General features: G+C 48.5%; 1 protein-coding gene across 2 annotated transcripts in view; it reads right to left on the bottom strand.

Moving 5' to 3' along the window:
• Positions 1-576: 576 nt before the first annotated feature.
• LOC140392754 (protein-arginine deiminase type-2-like) overlaps positions 577-22,405 on the bottom strand; it is a 114,779-nt gene continuing 92,950 nt past the window's right edge. For both annotated transcript variants that reach the window (XM_072478344.1, XM_072478345.1), the window contains exons 13-17: positions 20,713-20,860; positions 16,063-16,156; positions 9,376-9,452; positions 9,155-9,286; positions 577-8,669 (exon numbers count right to left, since the gene is read on the bottom strand). In XM_072478344.1, the coding sequence (XP_072334445.1) occupies positions 8,436-8,669; positions 9,155-9,286; positions 9,376-9,452; positions 16,063-16,156; positions 20,713-20,860 (685 nt within the window). In that variant the 3' untranslated portion in view covers positions 577-8,435. The remainder of the gene's footprint in view (positions 8,670-9,154; positions 9,287-9,375; positions 9,453-16,062; positions 16,157-20,712; positions 20,861-22,405) is intronic.

Below are 22,405 nucleotides of genomic sequence, written 5' to 3'. Positions count from 1 at the left end.
TGCCATCAGGAATTCCCCCCAGTGGAGGCGGAGAATCACGGAGGCCCCGGAGAATACCGGGTCAGGCCCGTGATTGATATGCCAATGGCGTTTACGGTACATGCAGAGCGGAACGCATTGACTCGGCTGCCGAGGCACCCGAGAATTGCGATTTGGCGTGAAACCGGCGCCCGGCACGGTTTCGTCATCAAAAATGATTCTCCACGTTCCCGATTCCGCCGTCAGCTGACGGAGAATCCCGCCCACAATATTTTGGCCTCAACTACTCTCTGTGGTAACGAATTCCACAGACCGACCATTCTCTGGGTGAAGAATTTTCTTCTCATCCCTGTCCTAAACGGTCTACCCAATATCCTCAGACCGTGGCGCCTAGTCCTGGACACACTCACCGTCGGGAACATCCTTCCTGCATCTACCCCGTCTAGTCCAGTAAGTGGAATGTTTCCTGACCCCTGGTATTCAGGTCCCTTTCTGCAACTAGTACATATCGTTGGTCAGATGTGTTGCCCCAGTTTATATTGACCTATAACAGCTGTATTGTGCGGTAAATGAATTGAGTACACAGAAGGCATCCAACAGTTTTATCAAATCTTTATTGATTGAAATCATCATAAACCCCTTGAGGGTTTCACATGTACATTTATACCAAATTTATCTATTTAATCACCCTAAACCCAAGATATATTAAGTTTGCCAAAGCTTCTGTGTAGTTTTTTGCAGTTGCCGTCTTTTGCAGATTTGTGTTGGTCCAGCAAGATTTATGAAAGTATTTTTTCTCAACGGACAAACTCACTGGAAAGCAGTTTCACCACAGAAACCCAGTACAGTATAGATTAAGAACAAAGCTCTATCTGATGGAGATGCCAATTGGATGGTGTCCATGCCATTTTTGCCAATGCTTATAACCTTTAAATGTAAATGGTCCAGTTTACAATAATGAGGAAGGAGAGATTTCCTTGACCTGTAGAGCAAAGAAACCATGCACGGGCTTCAGAGTCTTTATCTGGCCTGGAATCAGAGTTTCATCAGAAGATAAAAAGAGTCCCAGCACAGGATTGAATTGATCCTTGGAAGCATCCTGCACTCAAATTCCCATCAATAACATTAAAATCATCTCACAGTGAACACCAAGTGCAGCAAGGTGGCACAGTGGTTAGCACTGCTGCCTCACAGTGTCAGACCCAAGTTCAATTCCAGCCTTAGGTGACTGTCTGTGTGGCGTTTGCACGTTCGCTTCGTGTCTGCGTGGATTTCCTCCAGGTGCTCTGGTTCCTCCCAGTTCAAAGGTATGCATGTTAGGTGGATTGATCCCTCAATGTCCAAAGGTTAAATGAGGGTACTGGGTGGGACAGGGAGTGGGCCTGGGTTGGGTGCTCTTTCGAAGGGTCGATGCAGACTCGATGGGCCAAATGACCTCCTTCTGCACTTTAATGATTCTACGAACTCAAGTCCTGCTGCGCCATTGGTATTTTTTTTATCATCCACTGGATTACCTGACCTATTAAAATTATGCAGGATCCTCTTATCCAAATATGAAACCATGTTGGACAGATGAAAACGATTCTAAATTGAATTGCTGGTTTGAGCTGAATTAGCTGATCTTGGCTAAGACAGCAGTAAAGCATACCTGGGTTTCAACAAATTGCATTAATTTAGCACCTTGAACAGAATAAACCACCCCAAGATACTTCACAGGGGCATCATGAAAATAAATTGGACACCAAACCACATGAGGAGATATTAGAACAGGTGACTTAACACATGGTCAAAGAAGTAGCTCTGAAGAAAGGACAGAGAAGCAATGAGAGAATTCCAGAGCTTGGAGTTTAGGCAGCTGAAGGCACTGCCACTCGTAGTGGAGCGATTTAAACAAGAGGCCAGAGTTGATGCAGCACTCTGGTGTTGGACGGCTGTCCGTATGGAGGATGTTGCAGAGTTAAGGAAACGTGAGGCCATGGAAGCATTTGAGAACAACGATATGGGGCAGGATGCTCCGTCCCGCCGCACCACTTTTCTGCCTCACCCCGCCGGCGGGATGCTCCATTACGCCTGCCGGTCAATGCGGTTTCCCATTGTGGGGCAGCCTCACGCCGTTGGGAAACCCCTGGGCTACCGGCAAAACGGAGCACCTTGCCGGCGGAGAATCCTGCCGAACATTTTAATCTCTGGTGTTGTCCAGCTGAAAACGTGTGTATAAGACATGTTGGGTGAAGCCAGGATCTGACTCAACTGTGATGTCACAAAATATATAAGAAGTATTTGAGTACAAATTTTCAATTAATAGTTCAAACCTCCCAGGAAATCACAGTCGGCAGCATCTAATGAACACAAGACTTCCGGTTGTGACCATGGAGGGAGTGGTCACACACAGGGCAGCTCCTGCTTCAAGGCAAAGAAAAAAGCTCTTTTTACCCGATACTGGGTGGAATTTTGTTGAAAAGGCGTAGGTGAATGTTGGAGGAGTAGTTTCCCCTGGGAGTGGTATGTCTGCTGGCTATCAGAAAACAGCGAGGGAGTTGGCTGAAAAGTTGGAGGGAGCCTTTGCTGCAGCAGCCACTGTAAGTATGCAGGCGGGAGAAGGGCTGATGCAAGCTGGAAGGCCCCAGGTGTAGGAGCTGATCAAAGAGCACAGAACAAAGAAAAGTACAGCACAGGAACAGGCCTTTCGGCCCTCCAAACCCATGCCGACCATGCTGCCCGTCTGAACTAAATTCTTCAACACTTCCTGGGTCCGAATCCCTCTATTCCCATCCTATTCATGTAATGGCGTTTATTAAAGCCGAATTCTGCTAGCAGAGGAAGGAAATGCGTGAGGATCGCTCAAAGGCCATCGAAGGAGCTGTGGCAGCCCTGAGGAGTTCCCTGGAATGGGTGGAGAGGTCTTTGGAGGTGCTGGGGGCGCAGATTCGGGAGATAGAAGAAGTGATCTCGGACCACAGCGATCATGTGGTGGCTCTGGAGGAGGAGGTGGAGCTCCTAGGGGATCTGTGTAAAACGTTGAGGGCAAAGGTGGAGGTGCAGGAGAATGCCTCGAGAAGGCAGAACCTGTGAATAGTGGGCCTGTCTGAAGGAGTGAAGGTGTGAGTGCCACGAGGTACATCTCGAAGATGCTGGCGGGGCTGGTGGCAGAAGGGATGCGGGATAAGGCGCCTGAAGTGGACCGAGCGCATAGGTCCCTGAGGCAGAAGCCTAGAGCTGGGAGCTGTATCGTAAGACTCCACAAATTTGTGGAGAAAGAGAAGATTCTGCGATGGGCCAGCGAGAAGCGTACCTGCGATTGAGAGGAATAGTGTCTGAATTTATCAGGATATCGGAGCTGAGTTGGCAAAGCGGCAGGCAGGCTTCAACAAGGCCAAGGCGGTGCTGTACCGGTGGCAGACAGGTTTGGGGTGCTATAACCGGCAAAATTATGGGTGACGTTCGGAGGCCGGGAGTATTATTTTGAGACCCAAGAAGCGGCTAAAGACTACATTAAGGAGCATAAACTGGGGGAGAACTGAGTGGGCGATGCTTGAGAGCTAGGGTGCTGGCACTTTGTGTTGGTTGGGTGCATGTTTGAAGTTGGAGTAGGGATTGGGGGATTTTTGTCTTTTTTGTGGGGGGTTGCTGTTTAATGTTGAGATTGTAAGGGGTTGTAGGGGAGAAGAGTGTTATGTGGGGATGGATGTTCCCATCCACCCTCCTGTTTTATGGGACTGTTTGTGTTTAACATTTGTTTGTTTGCTTTTGGAGAAGGCTGCCTGGAGTTCAGGAGAAGTCCTTGTTTGGGTGGAGGAGGGTCAGCAGGGAACCTTCCACCTTGAGCTGAAGGGTGGGGGAGGGAAGGTGAGGTCATTGGGAGGTGCCTTTGAGTAGGGGTGGCCACGCTAGCAGGTTCTGCTGGTGAACGGAAATGAGATAGCTTGGGAGAATGCCGAGAGAGGTGGCAGGGGGAGGAGGGGAGGGGGGAGGTTGTTGCGACGTGGCAGGGGGTGAGAGAGGACATGGTCAGGGGAGGATCAGGCACATTTTTCACTCGGGGTTTGATTTAAAATCGGGGGGAGTGGTGATTTTAATGAGTAAAACAGTGGGATTTGTGAGTGTGAAGGAGGTGAGGGAACCGGGTGGGAGATATGTGATTGTGAGTGGGGTAATGGAAAGGGCACCGCTAGTGTTTGTAAATGTGTATGCCACAAATTGGGATGATGTGGATTTTATGAGGAAGTTGCTGGCAGCAATCCCGGATTTGGCCATGCATCAGTTGATCATGGAAGGAGATTTTAACTGTGTCCTGGGTCGATGGGTAGAGTTTGAATGACGAGGGAGCTGGGGGGGTGGTGTTTATGGAGAGGATGGGTATGGTGGACCCATGCCGTTTTCAGAACCCAGGGGAAAGATGTCCATGAGGTGTATTGGAGGATTGATTACTTTGTAGTGAGTCGGGAGATTTTGGTTGGGGTGGAGGGGGCAGAGTATACGGTGATAGTTCCCTTGGACCATGCGCCCCACTGGCTGGAGATTCGGTTTAGAACGGGACGTGAGCAGAGGCCGGGGTGGAAGTTTGACTCGGGGTTGTTGGCGGATGGAGGTTTTTGTGATAAAGTGCGGGCGGCGATTAAGGAGTATGTGGAGTTGAATCAGAATGGGGTAGTGTCGGCGGCCATTTTTTGGGAAGAACTGAAGGCAGTGGTCCGGCGGGAAATTATTTTGTTTAAGGCTCGTGGGTTAGGGAAAGGAGGAAGGAACGTGACCGTTTAGTGAGCGAGATAGTGGAGGTGGATGGGGGACATTCGAGGGTGCCCACCGTGGAAGGATTGGCGAGGATGAAAAAGCTGCAGGGGCAGTTTGGCAGGCTGACAATGGGGAGAGCGGTAGGGCAACTGCGTAGGGCAAAATGGGTGCAATATGAGTATGGGGAGAAGGCGAGCCGCATGCTGGCGTACCGGCTGCGGAAGCAGGCTGCATCCAGGGATATATTGAAGATCCAGACTGGAGCTGGGGATGTGGTGTCGGAGCCAGGGTAGTTAAACGAGGCGTTTAGGGAGTACTACCAGGGACTTCACGAGGTGGACCCGGGGGGAGAGGAGGGAGATATGGGGCGGTTTCTGGACAAGCGGGAATTACCCCAGGTGGAGGAAGCAAAGAGAGAGGCTTTGGAGGAGCCCCTGGGGCTGAGGGAGGTGCTAGATAATATCAGGGGTATGAAGTTGGGGAAGGCCCCTGGGCCGGATGGGTGCCCGGCGGAATTTTATAAGGAACTTACGACAAATCTGGCACCACATCTGTTGGGGACGTTTAATGAAGAATGGATTGGATTTGATTGGATTTGTTTATTGTCACGTGTACTGAGGTACAGTGAAAAGTATTTTTCCACGAGCAGCTCAACAGATCATTAAGTCCATGAAAAGAAAAGAAAAGAAAATACATAAAAGGGCAACACAAGGTGCATAATGTAACTACATAAACACCGGCATCGGCTGAAGCATTCAGGGGTGTAGTGTTAATGAGGTCAGTCCATAAGAGGGTCGTTTAGGAGTCTGGTGCAGGCTTTAATCACACTAATCCCCCAAAAAGGGAAGGATCCGGTGGAATGTGGGTCGTATAGATCCATATCACTATTGAACACCGATGTGAAAGTATTGGCTACGTTATTGGCGGGGAGGATGGATGATTGTGTCCTGGGGGTGGTTGCAGAAGATCAAACGGGCTTCGTGAAGGGCAGGCTGCTCTCGAGTAATATAAGACAGCTGTTGAATGTGGTGATGAATCCGTCAGGGGCTCTGATACCGGAGGTGGTGGTGTCCATGGTCGCGGAGAAGGCATTTGATCGGGTGGAGTGGTGGTACTTGTTCGAGGTTTTGGGAAGGTTTGAGTTTGGGCCAAGATTTGTGGTATGGGTGCAGTTGCTGGATGTGGCACCAAGGGCGAGGACAAATGATATGAGCTCATGAAGCTTTGACTTACGCAGGGGTACGAGGCAGGGATGCCTGCTGTCAGCTCTCAGGAAGTCGGTGGAGTGGCAGGGGATTATATGGGGATAGAGGAAGCATCGGGTGTCGCTATATGCCGATGACCTCGTGCTGTATGTTTTGGTTCCGCTGGTGAGTATGGAAAGGATTATAGGCCGGCTGGGAGGTTTGGAGAGTTCTCGGGGTACAAACAATGTAGGGAAAAGCAAGGTATTTCCAGTGAATGAGCTGGCACAGCGGGCTAATTTAAGAGGGATGCTATTTACGGTAGCAAGGGACAGGTTAAGGTGTTTGGAGATTCAGATAGCGAGGGAATGGACGGGACTCCATAAGTGGAATTTAACGAAGTTGGTGGAGGAGGCCAGGGAGGATCTTAGGAGGTGGCATACACTGCACTTAACGTTGCACTTAACATTGGCGGGGAGTGTCCAAGTGGTGAAAATGAATATTCTGCCAAGATTCTTGTTTATCTTTCAGGCTCTCCCGATCTTTCTACCAAAGGCATTTTTTCAGTTGAGGAGGGATTTTAGGGTTAAAGGGATGTCGGCGCTAACACTGACGAATGTGATATAAAATAGTTACTTTAGAGATATTAGTTAATGTAATGTAGAAATAAGCCACTTTGATTCTGGCAAGTAGAGACAAAGGATTTTAGACCGCATGGAAAAAGCAGGAAGAGGTGTGTCTATGAGAGTGATGCTGAATTGATAGGGGCCGGAGAAAGGGATTGGAAGTGAGCCAATCAGAATAGATCAAACAAGTCAGGAGGGACATAGGATGACCTATGGGTGTCGAGTATGTGAAACTTGATGCATTTGAATGTATCAGTATTGATCTCTTTGTCTGGGACATTCACTTAGTTCCCGGGGCTGCAGAAAGCAACATGTTATCTGTATCACTGTGGACTAGGTAGCTTGCAAGCTGAATAAAATAACTTTTGTTATACTTGCAAATCCCTCTCGACTTTTATTGAGGCCAGACTGACGGATAAAGAAATTTGGAATCAACAACACCACTGTGCGAGAATCATGGGTTTGAGCCGGTGGGGGTGGATAGTGTATACAGGAGGTGGAGGGAAGTGGGGCTGGCCAAGATGAGGGATTTGTATCTGGAGGAAGGGTTTGCCAGTCTGGAGGAGCTAAGGGAGAGGGTAGAGCTGCCGAGGGGGAGTGAGTTCAAGTATCTGAAGGTTAGGGACTTTGCGCAAAAGGTCTGGAGGGGGTTCCCAATGTTGCCAGGATACACCCCGCTGGAGCGATTGCTGCTTCCGGATGTGGAAGGGGAGGGAATAATTGGAGATATATACAAGTGGCTGGGGGAGCAGGGAGGTGATCAGGTGGTGAAGATCAAGGAGAAATGGGAAGCAGAGTTGACAGGGGAGATCAATTAGGGAGTATGGAGTGAGGCACTGCGTAGGGTAAACAGGACCTCCTCTTGTGCAAGGATGAGCCTGATACAGTTTAAGGTGGTGCGCAGGGTGCATATGACTCGGGCGAGAATGAGTGGGTTCTTTCAGGGGGTAGCAGATGAGTGAGAGAGGTGTGGGCGGAGTCCAGCGAATCACGTGCACATGTTTTGGGGTTGTGAAAAATTGGGAAGATTCTGGGCGGGAGTGTTCGCGGTTTTAGCCAGGGTAGTGGAGGAGGAGGTGGACCCAGACCCTTTGGTGGCGATACTTAGGGTTTCAGAGAAGCTGGAGCTCATGGAGAGGAGGAAGGCCTTCACCTCTCGCACGGCGACGAATTTTGCTGGAGTGACGGTCAGCATCGCCACCGGGGGTAGCAGCATGGTTGGGTGACCTGTAGGACTTCCTGCGGTTAGAGAAGGTAAAGTATGAGCAAGGGGGGTTTGAGAAAAGGTGGGGGATGTTTGTGACCGTGTTTGAGGAGCTGTTCGTCACAGGGGGGGTGGAGGGAGGGGAGGAGTGAATAAGGGGGAAAATCTGTACAGACTATAGTTGATTGTTGGGAATTATGTTTCCCGGGGTGTTTATTTGCTGCAACCTGTTTTGATAACATGCTTGTAATAAAATACATTAAAAAAAAAATCTAATGAACACAAGGGAACTAACATCAACCTGTGCCATTATGATTTTCCTAATACCCCTAAGAAGCATTTTAAGGAAGTTCTCTGAGGCTAAAGGTGCTATGTTAATGCAAGTTTCTGTTTTTACTTGAATGAAAATTAGTTCCGTTTGCAAAACTACATCTGAATAGAGACCCACAGGTATTCAAAGCACAGGCTTTATTTATCTCAAATATTCAACTAACTATTAAGAGAAACTGACTGAACATAGATTTTGACATCGCACTATAGCACATCAGGCGCAGGTATGGCATACGTTGCGTGGCATACTTTGCATGCCAATGTCCAGGTAATGTTAAGTGTTAATATTTTGGCGACAGGTTGCATGTTGCCAAGTTACATAAGAAAGCAAAATAAAACCGAACGCAATGTTTTGTTACTTATGGCAATTGTAAGAGCTAATTACATCTCCATATTCCACCACTTAAAAGCAAATGGCTTCCGAAGAACATTGGAACCACAATGAACTTCACCAAGCTGCAGGTGATAGGCATCAAAGTCATCGATGAAGTTACAATCCAGGCCGAGTGGTTCCAGTGCTGCGCGCACCGCAGATTCCAACGGGCATTTTCCATTTATCAGAGGCCCAAACGGCTTTGGAATGCCCAGGTATTTGCCGAGGACTATCATATTCACCTAAAGGGACACAGAGACAATCAGTCTTTTTGCTCATGAGCACTTTCAAACTGTTGGAAAGATAATAAAGAGAATGAAGTCTTGAGGCAACGAAGAGCGACACAGAAAAATAATATAACCAGGAACAGACAGACAGAAGAAGAGATGAGATAGAACCAGGAGGTAACCAGGAAAAGAGAGACGACAGCGGAAGACAAATTACAGGTTGATGAGGGAAAAGGCACTTGATGATCAAATGGAAAATTAACAAAATAAATCTGAAAGCGGAGGAGGGGAAAGCAGATTAAACAAATACTTATTCTGACAATTAGGTGACAGATAAATTAAGTTGTATTTTATGTTTGCAATTCATCTAGGAAAGACTCAATTCCTACTGAGGTGCTGAGCAAATGGTGGGCATTTGGGCGTTCATTCCAATGACTACCTTTATACACCAGAGCTGAAAACAGATACTGAGTTCAAGCCACCCACCGCTTGTTACTTACCATATCTGGAAATAATGCTACTGCCCTTTGGAAATGGTCTCTTATGCGAAACAACACGGGGATATCAATAATATCTTCTTCATCCAATCCCAATTCCTTCTTTAGGACATCTCGGTTCCAATCAACACATTTCTGAGAAAAAGGCAGAGAGAATTTGACATAGTTCTGCAACAATTTTCACACGTGGAAACATTTATATTTGTTATATCATAATGACTCACCTGCACGTAAGAATTATCTCTGAGTAGTGCTTGATTGTTTAGGATTTCATTAATTTTAATAGGTGTTGTATTTAGGTCTGGATGAGAGATCAAAAAACAATATTACGGTTTCCTATTCAGCTGTTTCCTCCATTATCTCCTCATTAACTTTACAATGAGGTTTATGGGACCAACCATTCCACCTATTAATGATTTGCTGTCTGCCTCTCATTCCTGACCACGTGCCTTGTAGCCGTCTGCCGATGGTCTTCAATTTCTGTTTATCAGTAATCTTAGTGGAGGACTTCCGGGTGTGGCGATGACCAGCTAAGTCGCACGTTTCGGCAGCTCCCGGTGGAACGGACTTTTGGGCTCTTAATAGGAGCCCAAATAACGGCAAATAACACTGTGCGGTAATCCAGAAGGGAATCCCCCCTGGACACGGATGGAAAAAAGAGAGGAAAGTAGCCGGATTGCGGTGGATCCTCAAGAGCAGCGGCCAGGAAGGCAGGCACAAAGCAAGATGGCGTCGGAAGGAGGCAGTTTAATATGGGGTCCTGACCAACAAGAGTTCCTGCGGCGTTTCGTAGATGAACTCAAAAAGGAGATGAAGAAGGAGCTGTTGGCCCCGATATTACAAGCGATTGAGAGGCTAAAGGAGGAGCAAAAGACCCAGGAACAGGAGCTTCGGGTCGTGAAGGCAAAGGCTGCTGAGAATGAGGACGACATACAGGGCCTGGTGGTGAAAACGGAGATCCACGAGGCACAACACAAAAGATGTGTGGAAAGGCTGGAGGTGCTGGAGAACAATGTGAGGAGGAAGAACTTAAGGATTCTTGGTCTTCCCGAAGGTACAGAAGGAGCAGACGTCGGGACATATGTGAGCACGATGCTGCATTCGTGAATGGGATCGGAGGCCCCGACGGGTCCGCTGGAGGTGGAGGGAGCCTATCGAGTTATGGCGCGAAGACCGAGGGCTGGAGAAATTCCTCGAGCAATAGTTGTGAGATTTCTCTGATACAAGGAGAGAGAGATGGTCCTCAGATGGGCCAAGAAAACTCGGAACAGTAGGTGGGAGAATGCGGTGATCCGCGTGTATCAAGATTGGAGTGCGGAGGTGGCGAGAAGGAGGGCAAGCTTTAATCGGGCCAAGGCGGTGTTGCATAAAAGGAAGGTCAAATTCGGAATGTTGCAACCGGCAAGACTGTGGGTCACACATCTAGGGAAACACCACTATTTTGAAACGGCAGACGAGGCGTGGACATTTATTGTCGAGGAGAAGCTGGAGTGAGCGGGCCAGAAAAAGAACGTTTGGGACAAAAGTGGGGGGGTGAATTTGTGGGATGAAGGGGGGGAAAAGGGGGAAGAGAGGACTTCCCAGATTGTTAAACCTGCGACCCTGTAGCTTCTCTCTCTTCCCCATGTCATGAGGGAGGGGGTGAGGGAGGATGAGGAGCTGTGGGCGCCGGCCATTGGGGGCGGGGCCAAAAGGGGCAGCGCGGTCTTTGTTCCCGCGCTATGGTAATCATGGCGGGAACAGGGAAGCAAGAAGGAGGGTGTCTCGCACAGTGTGAGCCGAGGTCACGGGGGGAAGCCGAGGTCGGCCAGAGTTTGCTGACTTCTGGGAGCAACATGGGGGGTGCAATTACGCTAGCTTGGGATCTAGCGGGGGGGGGGGGGGGTTAACTGGGTTGCTGCTGTTGGGGAGAAGGGGGAGCTGGTATGGGAAGGGGGGGTCGGGGCGGGGGGGGGGGCGCCGCCTGGGGGGGATACAGCTACGTGGGAACCGGGTGAGGAGCTGGATTGAAAAAGGAAATGGCTAGTCGTCAAGGGGGTGGGGGGGGGGTGGTAAAGAGCCCCCCAACCCGGTTGATCACGTGGAATGTGAGAGGGCTGAACGGGCTGATTAAGAGGGCACGGGTACTCGCACACCTAAAGAAACTTAAGGCAGATGTGGTTATGCTTCAGGAGATGCATCTGAAGCTGACAGACCAGGTTAGACTTCACAAAGGATGGGTGGGGCAGGTGTTTCATTCGGGGCTAGATGCAAAAAACAGGGGGGTGGCCAAACTAGTGGGGAAGCGGATAATGTTTGAGGCAAAGACTATAGTGGCGGATAGTGGGGGCAGATACGTGATGGTGAGTGGCAAACTGCAAGGGGAGGTGGTGGTATTAGTGAACGTGTATGCCCCGAACTGGGATGATGCCAATTTTATGAGGCGGATGTTAGGACGAATCCCGGACCTAGAAGTGGGGAAGTTGGTAATGGGTGGAGACTTTAATACGGTGCTGGACCCAGGGCTGGACAGATCGAGGTCCAGGACCGGAAGGAGGCCGGCTGCAGCTAGGGTACTTAAGGATTTTATGGTGCAGATGGGAGGAGTAGATCCCTGGAGATTTAGTAGACCTAGGAGTAAGGAGTTTTCGTTTTTCTCCTATGTACATAAAGTATTTTCACGAATAGATTTTTTTGTTTTGGGAAGGGCACTGATCCCAAAGGTGACGGGGACGGAGTACACGGCTATAGCCATCTCGGATCATGCTCCACACTGGGTGGACCTGGAGATAGGGGAAGGGGAAGAAAAACAACAGCTTCCACCCTGGAGAATGGACATGGGATTATTGGCAGATGAGGGGGGGTGTTTAAGGGTGAGGGGGTGTATTGAAAGGTACTTGGAAATTAATGATAATGGGGAGGTACAGGTGGGAATGGTCTGGGGGGCGCTGAAGGCAGTGGTTAGAGGGGAGCTGATATCTATTAGGGCACATAAAGGAAAGCAGGAGGGTAGGGAAAGGGAGCGGTTGCTGAAAGAACTGCTGAGGGTGGACAGACAATACGCGGAGGCACCGGAGGAGGGACTATACAGGGAAAGGCAAAGGCTACAGGTAGAATTTGACTTGTTGACTACGGGTAAGGCAGAGGCACAATGGAGGAAGGCACAGGGTGTACAGTACGAATATGGGGAGAAGGCGAGTAGGTTGTTGGCCCACTAACTGAGGAAAAGGGGAGCAGCGAGGGAGATAGGGGGGGTGAGAGATGAGGAGGGAGAGATGGAGCGGGGAGCGGAGAGAGTGAATGGAGTGTTCAAGGCATTTTATGAAAGATTATATGAAGCGCAGCCCCCGGACGGCAAGGAGAGAATGATGTGCTTTCTGGATCAGCTGGAAGTTCCGAAGGTGGAGGAACAGGAGAGAGTGGGGCTGGGAGCACAGATTGAGACGGAGGAAGTAGTGAAAGGGATTGGAAGCATGCAGACGGGGAAGGCCCCGGGTCCAGACGGATTCCCAGTTGAATTCTATAAGAAATATATGGACTTGCTGGCCCCGCTACTGATGAGAACCTTTAATGAGGCGAGGGAAAGGGGGCAGCTGCCCCCGACTATGTCAGAAGCAACGATATCGCTCCTCCTAAAGAAGGAAAAAGACCCGCTGCAATGCGGGTCATACAGGCCCATTTCCCTCCTGAATGTGGATGCTAAGATTCTGGCCAAGGTAATGGCAACGAGGATAGAGGATTGTGTCCCGGGGGTGGTCCATGAGGACCAAACTGGGTTTGTGAAGGGGAGACAGCTAAATACAAATATACGGAGGCTGCTAGGGGTAATGATGATGCCCCCACCAGAGGGGGAAGCGGAGATAGTGGTGGCGATGGATGCCGAGAAAGCATTTGATAGAGTGGAGAGGGATTATTTGTGGGAGGTGTTGAGGAGATTTGGCTTTGGGGACGGGTATATCAGGTGGGTACAGTTGCTGTAAAGGGCCCCGATGGCGAGCGTGGTCACGAATGGACGGGGGTCTGACAATTTTCGGCTCCATAGAGGGACGAGGCAGGGATGTCCTCTATCCCCGTTATTGTTTGCATTGGCGATTGAACCCCTGGCCATGGCACTGAGGGGTTCCAGGAAGTGGAGGGGAGTACTTAGGGGGGGGAGAAGAACACCGGGTATCTCTGTATGCGGATGATTTGTTGCTATATGTGGCGGACCCGGCGGAGGGGATGCCAGAGATAATGCGGATACTTGGGGAGTTTGGGTATTTTTCAGGGTATAAACTGAACATGGGGAAAAGTGAGCTATTTGTGGTGCATCCGGGGGAACAGAGCAGAGAGATAGAGGATTTACCGTTGAGGAAGGTAACAAGGGACTTCCGGTACCTGGGGATCCAGATAGCCAAGAATTGGGGTACATTACATAGGCTTAATTTAACACGGTTGGTGGAACAGATGGACGAGGATTTCAAGAGATGGGACATGGTGTCCCTGTCATTGGCAGGTAGGGTGCAGGCGGTTAAAATGGTGGTCCTCCCGAGATTCCTTTTTGTGTTCCAGTGCCTCCCGGTGGTGATCACGAAGGCTTTTTTCAAAAGAATTGAGAAGAGCATTATGAGTTTTGTGTGGGCTGGGAAGACCCCGAGAGTGTGGCGGGGATTCTTGCAGCGTAGTAGGGACAGGGGGGGGGCTGGCACTACCGAGCCTAAGTGAGTACTACTGGGCCGCCAATGTTTCAATGGTGTGTAAGTGGATGGGAGAAGGGGAGGGAGCGGCGTGGAAAAGATTGGAGAGGGCGCCCTGCAGGGGGACCAGCCTGCAAGCAATGGTGACGGCGCCGTTGCCGTTATCACCAAAGAAATACACCACAAGCCCGGTGGTGGTGGCTACATTGAAAATTTGGGGGCAGTGGAGACGGCATAGGGGAGGGACGGGAGCTTCGGTGCAGTCCCCGATAAGAAACAATCATAGGTTTGTTCCGGGGAGAATGGATGGGGGATTTGGAGCATGGCAAAGAGCTGGGGTAGTACAATTAAGAGATCTATTTGTAGATGGGACGTTTGCGAGTCTGGGAGCGCTGACGGAGAAATATGGGTTGCCCCAAGGGAATGCATTTCGGTATATGCAATTGAGGGCTTTTGCGAGGCAACAGGTGAGGGAATTCCCGCAGCTCCCGACGCAGAAAGTGCAGGATAGAGTGATCTCAGAGACATGGGTGGGGGACGGTAAGGTGTCGGACATATACAGGGAGATGAGGGACGAGGGGGAGATCATGGTAGATGAGCTGAAAGGGAAATGGGAAGAAGAACTGGGGGAGGAGATTGAGGAGGGACTGTGGGCTGATGCCCTACGTAGGGTAAACTCATCGTCCTCGTGTGCCAGGCTAAGCCTGATACAATTTAAGGTGCTACACAGGGTGCATATGACTGGAGCACGGCTTAGTAAATTTTTTGGGGTAGTGGATAGGTGTGCGAGATGCTCGAGAGGCCCAGCAAATCACACCCACATGTTCTGGTCATGCCCGGCACTACAGGGGTTCTGGGTGGGGGTGGCAAAGGTGCTTACGAAAGTGGTGGGGGTCCGGGTCGAACCAAGCTGGGGGTTGGCTATATTTGGGGTTGCAGAAGAGCCGGGAGTGCAGGAGGCGAGAGAGGCTGATGTGTTGGCCTTTGCGTCTCTTGTAGTCCGGCGCAGGATATTGTTAATGTGGAAGGAAGCCAAACCCCCGGGGGTGGAGACCTGGATAAACGATATGGCAGGGTTCATAAAGTTAGAACGGATTAAGTTTGTGTTAAGGGGTTCGGCTCAGGGGTTCACCAGGCGGTGGCAACCGTTCGTCGACTACCTCACAGAAAGATAGAGGGAATGGAAAAGAAGTAGATAACAGCAGCAACCCAGGGGGAAGGGGGGGGGGGGGGAGGAATCAGACGGACTCTCAGAGATGTTATTGTATATGTATAGGTATTTGGTATATGTAATTGTATATTGGATTGTTGGATTGTATTTTTGGAGAGTATTTATTTTGGACAAGGCAGTTGCCATTTAGTTTTGTTTTTTGTTTATATATTACTTATTTATTTGTTTAAAACTTTCCACGGTTATTTATATTGCTTTATTGTTGTGTAAAAGAAACACTACGTATTGTTATGTTTGGCCAAAAAAACTTGAATAAAATATATTTTTTTCAAAAAGTAATCTTAGTGGAGGAACACCTTAGCACGTCTGGTTCATGAAAGATGCCTGGGAAGTAGCATCAATGGAAAAGCATCTGGCCTCTATTCTGCATTAAGTATACCTGATTAATATCAGGAATGTCCAAACGATCGAATCGGCAAACCCATCATAGAATTTACAGTGCAGAAGGGGGCCATTCGCCTTCTCGAGTCTGCACCGGCTTTTGGAAAGAGCACCCTACATAAGGCCACACCTCCACCCTATCCCCGAAACCCCACCTAACATAACAGCAATTTAGATGGCCAATCCACCTAACCTGCACAACTTTGGATTGTGGGAGGAAACCGGAGCACCCGGAGGAAACCCACGCAGGCACGGGGAGAATGTGCAGACTGCACACAGACAGTGACCCAAGCCAGGAATCGAACCTGGGACCCTAGAACTGTGAAGCAACTGTGTTAACCACTGTGCTACCGTGCGACCCTTGTGTCTCTCTTACTTTTGGGAAATCTCTTTGTCAACTTCACATGAGTTTGTATAGAAATAGCTACTAAGGTTTGCTATTTCTATCATAATCATGAAGTCATTAGAGCACAGAAAGAGGCCATTCAATCCATCAAGTGCATGCCAGATGTGACATTTTTATTACGAACATATGAAAAGATGCCTTTGCCTGATGGAGAACAGGACACTACAAGCTCAGGGAAAGGGAGGAATTGGGTTGCACATGGCTACTGTTGAAATGTTACAACTGATCAGAAACTCACTTTCAAACAACATTGCTTCACCGTGACCTTCTTGCTGGATCTTCATGAATAATTTGCAGCAGGCATCAGGACTGACCAGGAGAAGTCGGAAACCCTGAAGGAACACAAGCCAAATGTTAGTTTGAACACTGACCTGCTCTCAGCAGAACATCCTGACTGACGTACTACAAGGGTCCTTCCTGTTGATTCCCTTATTCCCCCTTCCTTTATTTTTTTCCCATTATCATTATGATCCATGGATGCTTAATGGACAATGTATCTTTAAGTAAGCAGCAGAGAGAATGAAGAATTCAAAAAGTTGCAACATAATATATGGTACTAGTTTTCAAGCAACACTCGGATTTTGTGGCACCCGAAAGCTGAGTTGGGACATGGTTCAATTTGTTGGCTGGTGGCCAATGAATTGGCCAAAAGGTCATATTCTGCCTGGTAACAGGTAGTGATTGGATCCTTTTGTAAGGGCCACGAAGAATCCAGCACGAGTTTTAAGGATACAAAGTAATAACATTTATTGACTATAACATTTATACATAACAGTAGCAGTAACTTCCCTTGCTACATACTCCTTCCTGCTGGTTCCTGAACTGGCCAGCTTTATTTATACTAGGGGTTTACTAGTGGTTTCTCCGCACCCCTCATTGGGGAAGCTCATACTCCCACAGGATTGTGGGATAGTCATTAGTCCCCAGCCAATAGTAAGTAGGCAGGTTATAACAGATCCTGCCTGTGTGGGATGATTTCCAGAGACCTAAGGAAAGCAGAGTTGGGCGCCGAGAGTCAAGGACCTCCTCCCTCTCTCCCCCTTGTGTTTTCTCCAGAAAAGCTGGATAGCCGCTGCATTTCAAAAACTGCGGAGACCTGAATCAATCTACAGCGAAAACCATTACAGACAGGCAACAGAAATCTCGAACTGAAAGCCTTAACGGAAGGTGTGCTCGAAACAACCACCTGAAACAAAGGGAACGGTTCTCCCCAAACGTTTCCAAGTTCATTTGTGGCGTGTTTTTCAGGGAGTTTCCTGACGGCTCTGCCAGCAACTTCCCCACTACTATTCAATGACACTTAATCACTTTTATGGACTCTGGGGAGTTTCTCACCGGTTTAGCCCACACTTTCCTTTTAACACTAGGGAGCTGAACTCCGAGATTGGGCCGCCGAAAGGGTTCCCAGATCTTAAGCGAGCTCGCGGGCATTACTCTATACCCCCCAAGTCAGGCCACCCTGCTATGGCGTCCCTGGGGGGCCCCCTAGTCAGGCTCCCCCCAAGTCATCTTACAGCACCCCTCCCTTCCAAGATCCCCACCATCACCCCCAACCTCCCCGAGGCCCCTACCTACCAGCCCTGCACACAACCCTTCAAACCCCCCCCCCCTCCTTTCATGGGCATGGCCCCCTCAGGCACTGACCCTTGGCGGTACCACCCTGGCACCTGGGCATCCTTGCACTGCCACCCAGGCAGTGCTCCGGCCAGCTTGGAAGTGCCACCCGGGCACCTTGGCAGTGTTAGGGTGGCAGTGCCAAGGTGCCAGCTAGGCAGTGCCAAGGTTCCCACATTCCAGGGGGATTGCACCATGAACGATTCCTCACCACCCAGATAACCTGGGAGACCCACGGCTGCCATTTCGCCTGGTCCACGTTCTTGTGGACCAGCACTGATCGGCGCCCAGCTGCAGCCTCCCGAGGGAGGCTGGAGAATCGAGAGAGGACAGTGTATCCCGGGTGAGTAGGTTTTAAGTAGGTTTAAGATCTACTTCTGGGAGCACTGTTTGGTCATGCCCCTTTTGGGCCGAGTTCCAAATCCGATGCCTCGGGGGTCTTGGGTGATTCCCGTGAGGTGTGGAGGCTGCCAGGAAGCCCGTGAGATGGCTCTCCCAGGATTCACCACGTTATTCTCTCTCTCTCTCTCTCGAGCGCAGCGCAGCCATAGAATCTTGCCCATAGGCTCTTATCTTTACACCCAGGATATCAGCAATTTTTGTCCATACATAATAGCCCATGAGACAGATGGTCAGCTGCCTTCTTGAACCGCTGGAGTCCATGGGGTGTAGGCATTCTCACAGAGCTGTTAGGAGCGAATTTCCAGCATTTGACCCATGACAGTGAAGGAATGATGATACAAGTCCAAATCAGGATAGTGTGTGGCTTAGGAGAATTTGCAGGTGGTAGTCTTCCCATGAATATGCTGCCCAGACTGTTCTAGACAGTAGAGGTCACAGGTTTAGAAGGTGCTGTCAAAAGAACCTTATCCATAGGCATGAAAGGTCATAGAACAACCTGCTATGGTGCAACGTTTGGCATACAGCTCACTTATTCCACACGAGGGTTCCATAGCCCTGGAGTGCAAGTTCAATCAGTCCTCCTGGGTGTCACAGGTATTCTGCTTCAGGGATGCTAAAGTATTGGTAATCACTGATTTACCGGCATGCCGTGACCTCAGACTAGTGATAATCCATGGAATCAGTCAGACCTCATATGGCAGATAAATCTCAAGAATTACTCCTATCACTTCAGTTCATGACTAACATTGAAATATCTAGAATGTTTTCGCAAACTTGGTAGTTTCAAGAAACTGTAATGTTTTATTGCAGGAGAATTCAAGTCCATGAATTGATCTGGTACATTTTGCACAATGCAAATGCCAGCAGCTACAAGAAAATATGGTAACATTTTCTACACTACAGAAACTGTGGAAAACCATAATTAAAGGATTACCAGATTCACTTCAGGATGTCCACAAACACTTGAGAGAATTTTGGCCATATAAAATCAAACCAAGCATTTCCCAGGAGTCATTTTGCAGGGAAAGCGGGTCACCATGCCAGTATTTTCACGACCTGATATTATTCAACATAGTTCCTATTATGCTTGGTCCAAAATCTCATCTGACCTCATTCATGTCCACGGCACTGATTTCATCATCATTGTTGACGACCAAATACCCCTTTATTCAACAAGTGCACAATACATCAAGCATAACTGTCACACACACTGCTATTTTCAGTTTATTTGGTGTGCTTAGAGAGATAGGTACAGACAACATCTGCAATGTATTGGCAAGCCAATTTAGGATATGTGTGAGAAGTGGAATATCAATTGCACTGCCTCTTCTTCTCATTACCCTAATAGCCCAGCTGAACAAATGATTTGTGCACTGACAGATGGACCAAGCAAGATCTACACTTTGCAATGTTACATCCGAGAGTAACACGTTTAAGTGCAACTATTGCACGCCAACAGGGTTGCTGGTAGACCAGTGTGTACCAATTTAACTACTCTTATTCGTACTACACTCTCAGAAACTATTTAAAACTCAAAGAGAGGATGACCAATGTGCAGGTACAGAATTGCCAGGTTTGGTAGTTGGGACGAGTTTGCATCCAAGATTCCACAGAAGGTATGTGGCAGCCAGTCGAGGTGCCACATACCGCAAATGTGCTCAGAACCAAGGTCCTAATGAAGTCATTACATGAAAAGACACAATGGTAATGTCCAACCAAGGCCAATCAGATCAATTCCAGATCCTCAATCGCCATACAATCCTATTGCATTGAAGACTAGATTTCAAATACAACCTGGAAAACATTCAAGAATGACAGTCCCACAGATCACTGTGCGCAGTTAAAGAAACAAACCTGTTGGACTTTAACCTGGTGTTGTAAGACTTCTTACTGTGCTCACCCCAGTCTAACGCCGGCATCTCCACAACATCGCAGTTAAAGAGACCCCCAGGCAAGGTTACCATTACAAGAACTGGATGTACCAGCAGATTACCTCTACACTTTAGCTACTCATAGATTCACCAGTTCTATATAGTTATGTAAAGGTAACTAAACATGAACATGTATTGTAAATAGTTACAGCAGCATTAGAGTTGTCCGTGTATGTGCTCTGCTGGAAAGCAAAACTGAAACTAAAACTGCATCAAACTATCGGATGGGATTCTAAGGCCTCCCAGCCACATGCTTCTTGGTGGCGGGAGGCGGTGTGCCATTTGCTGGCCACGGGATTCGCTGGTCCCACCGTCAACAATGGGAATTCCCATTGAAGCCACCCCACGCTGCTGGGAAACCCGTGGCAGGGGGTGTGCTGCTGGCAGGACCACCGGCATGCGTGTAGAAAAGGTGAGAGTAGGTAAATTGATACGCACTGGTCTGCTAAACATAAGCTCTGCCATTAATGGAATAGTTGCACTTAAAGGTGGTTGCTCTCAGGTATAACATTGCAATATGTAGATCATGCTTGGCCTGCCTACATTTGAGAATGAGGGATTTCCCTGCTGGCCTTAGAAACTAGAGAACAGGTTGCTGTATTTAGTGTCAGTTTTTATTTGTTTACACATTTCCTGCAGGAAATTGTTAATATCAGTAGGGTTGCTTTGCCATAAGGTTTCTCTGAATTGTCCACCATGACCATCAAGAGTTGTGAAAATCTTGGGGAAATCATGCAAATTCTGTTTACACCGTTTCCACAGATCTTGAACCAAAGCTGCATCAACGGAACTCCTTCCTACAAACCCCTTCCCACCTGCACTCACAGACATTTGCCTTCAATATCTCTAATTACAAAGAAATCAGAATATACCACAAGCCACAAAATAAGTACACAGCAGACTGATGCAGCTCAGCTCACGTAGTAGAATTAATTGGTTACCTTTCTGTCAGGGGCTGGAACAAAGGTCAAGAACTCATCCACATGACCTACATGCAACCAGTCGGAGAAGAGCTCAATCGGAGACTGCACGGTTTGAGCATATAGGAAGTCCTGAACTACCTTGGTCATGTTTCTCCCATGAGATGTACTGGAGCAATAATAAAAAGAAAATACAGATTTAACTTTCAGACATCAAGAACAGAGCTGTCATTTTTCTTGAGTCATTAGTCATCGCTGTTTCAAATTAATGGCAAAACCTAGATCAAAGAATGAAAACCAACTCCGGTAGATAGCCAAACCTGTTGGAACTCCTCTAGTTCAGCTGAATTCTGTCATGGTTATTACTGAGATCTTGTTCGTTGTTCATTTATATCCTTTACCAACATCACATGAGTATCTATGCTTGATTACAATCAGAAGCTTTGACCTGTTGTTCACGACAGCAAATCCTTAGCAAATACCAGGGCACGTCTGAGGCACAAAGAAAGTTCCTAAGGCATCATAATGCGAGGTGTGGAACACACTGACGCAGGTGCTATTTCTGTCTGTGTTGAGATGAGTAGCATTGCTGACTATGATTAAAGGTATTCCTGGGTTGGAAGAGGACCTTTGTCTTATGGATGTTTAGAGTAAGGCCCATGCTCTTGTAGGCCTTGGTTGACAATGGCCTCAGAGTGTGGGCAGATGCGAGCATCGTCTAACAATGTGGTTCAGTGATGGAGGATAGGGCAATCTTGGAACTGGCCTGCAGGTGGCAGAGTTTAAACAGATTCCTGTTTGTTCTCCACGCCAGCGGGGAACGGCATTGCAGCAAGGAAAATCAAGAAGAGCTTTGGTGCAATGACACAACCTTGCTTGACCCCCGTCCGAATATGTGGTGGATCCGTTGGTCAGGGTCGCAGCTTGAATGTCATCATGGAGCAGGCGGAGGATTGTGACAAACTTTTGGGGCAGCCAAAACAGAGCAGGACCCTCCATAATCGCTCATGGTTAAAATGTCAAAGGCCTTTGAGAGGTCAAAGAAGGTTATGTTCAAGGATTGATGCTGTTTCCTGTATTTCTCTTGTAATTGCAGTACAAAGAAGATCCGTTGTGTCCCATAGTCGGTGGAATCTGTGACTCTAGGAGGTGCTCTTCAGCCACATGGAAAAGGCAATTAAGGTTGACTCTTTCAATGACCTTCCCTGTGGCCGATAGCCAGGAAATTCCTCAGTATTTACTGTGGTCAGACATGTCACCTACCTAAAAGAAGGCCACGATTACGGCATCTCTGAAACCTCCTGGCATGTTCTCCTCCTTCTAGGTAAGAGAAATGAGGTCATGTATTTGTGCCAATAGTGCTTCTTCACGATGCTTTAGTGCTTTGGCAGGAATTCCATCTGTTCCTGATGCCTTGTCTTTTTTTAGCTGCCGGGTGGCCTTTCCTACTGGGTTGGGCTGTGCTGAGATGGTGGTAGGATGGAGTCAAGGACACTTGCATTTAAGACAGAATCTGTGCTAAGGAGGTCTTCGAAGTGCTCCTTCCAGTGGGCACTGAGTGCTTGATGAGCACCTCTCCATGAGGTGGGGCTTGGGATGTTTGGGCCATATGTGGCCTTGACAGCGCTAAAGAAACCTCTTGAATGATGGCTGTTGGCTAACTGCTGGATTTCCTGTGCATTCTCTACCCACCATCTGTTCCTTAGGTCATGGA

The sequence above is a fragment of the Scyliorhinus torazame genome, chromosome 16, assembly GCF_047496885.1.
Source record: "Scyliorhinus torazame isolate Kashiwa2021f chromosome 16, sScyTor2.1, whole genome shotgun sequence".
Taxonomy (NCBI): Eukaryota; Metazoa; Chordata; class Chondrichthyes; order Carcharhiniformes; family Scyliorhinidae; genus Scyliorhinus; species Scyliorhinus torazame.
The sequence above is the reverse complement of the archived record's forward strand: the minus strand, read 5'-3'. Positions and strand labels throughout refer to the sequence as shown.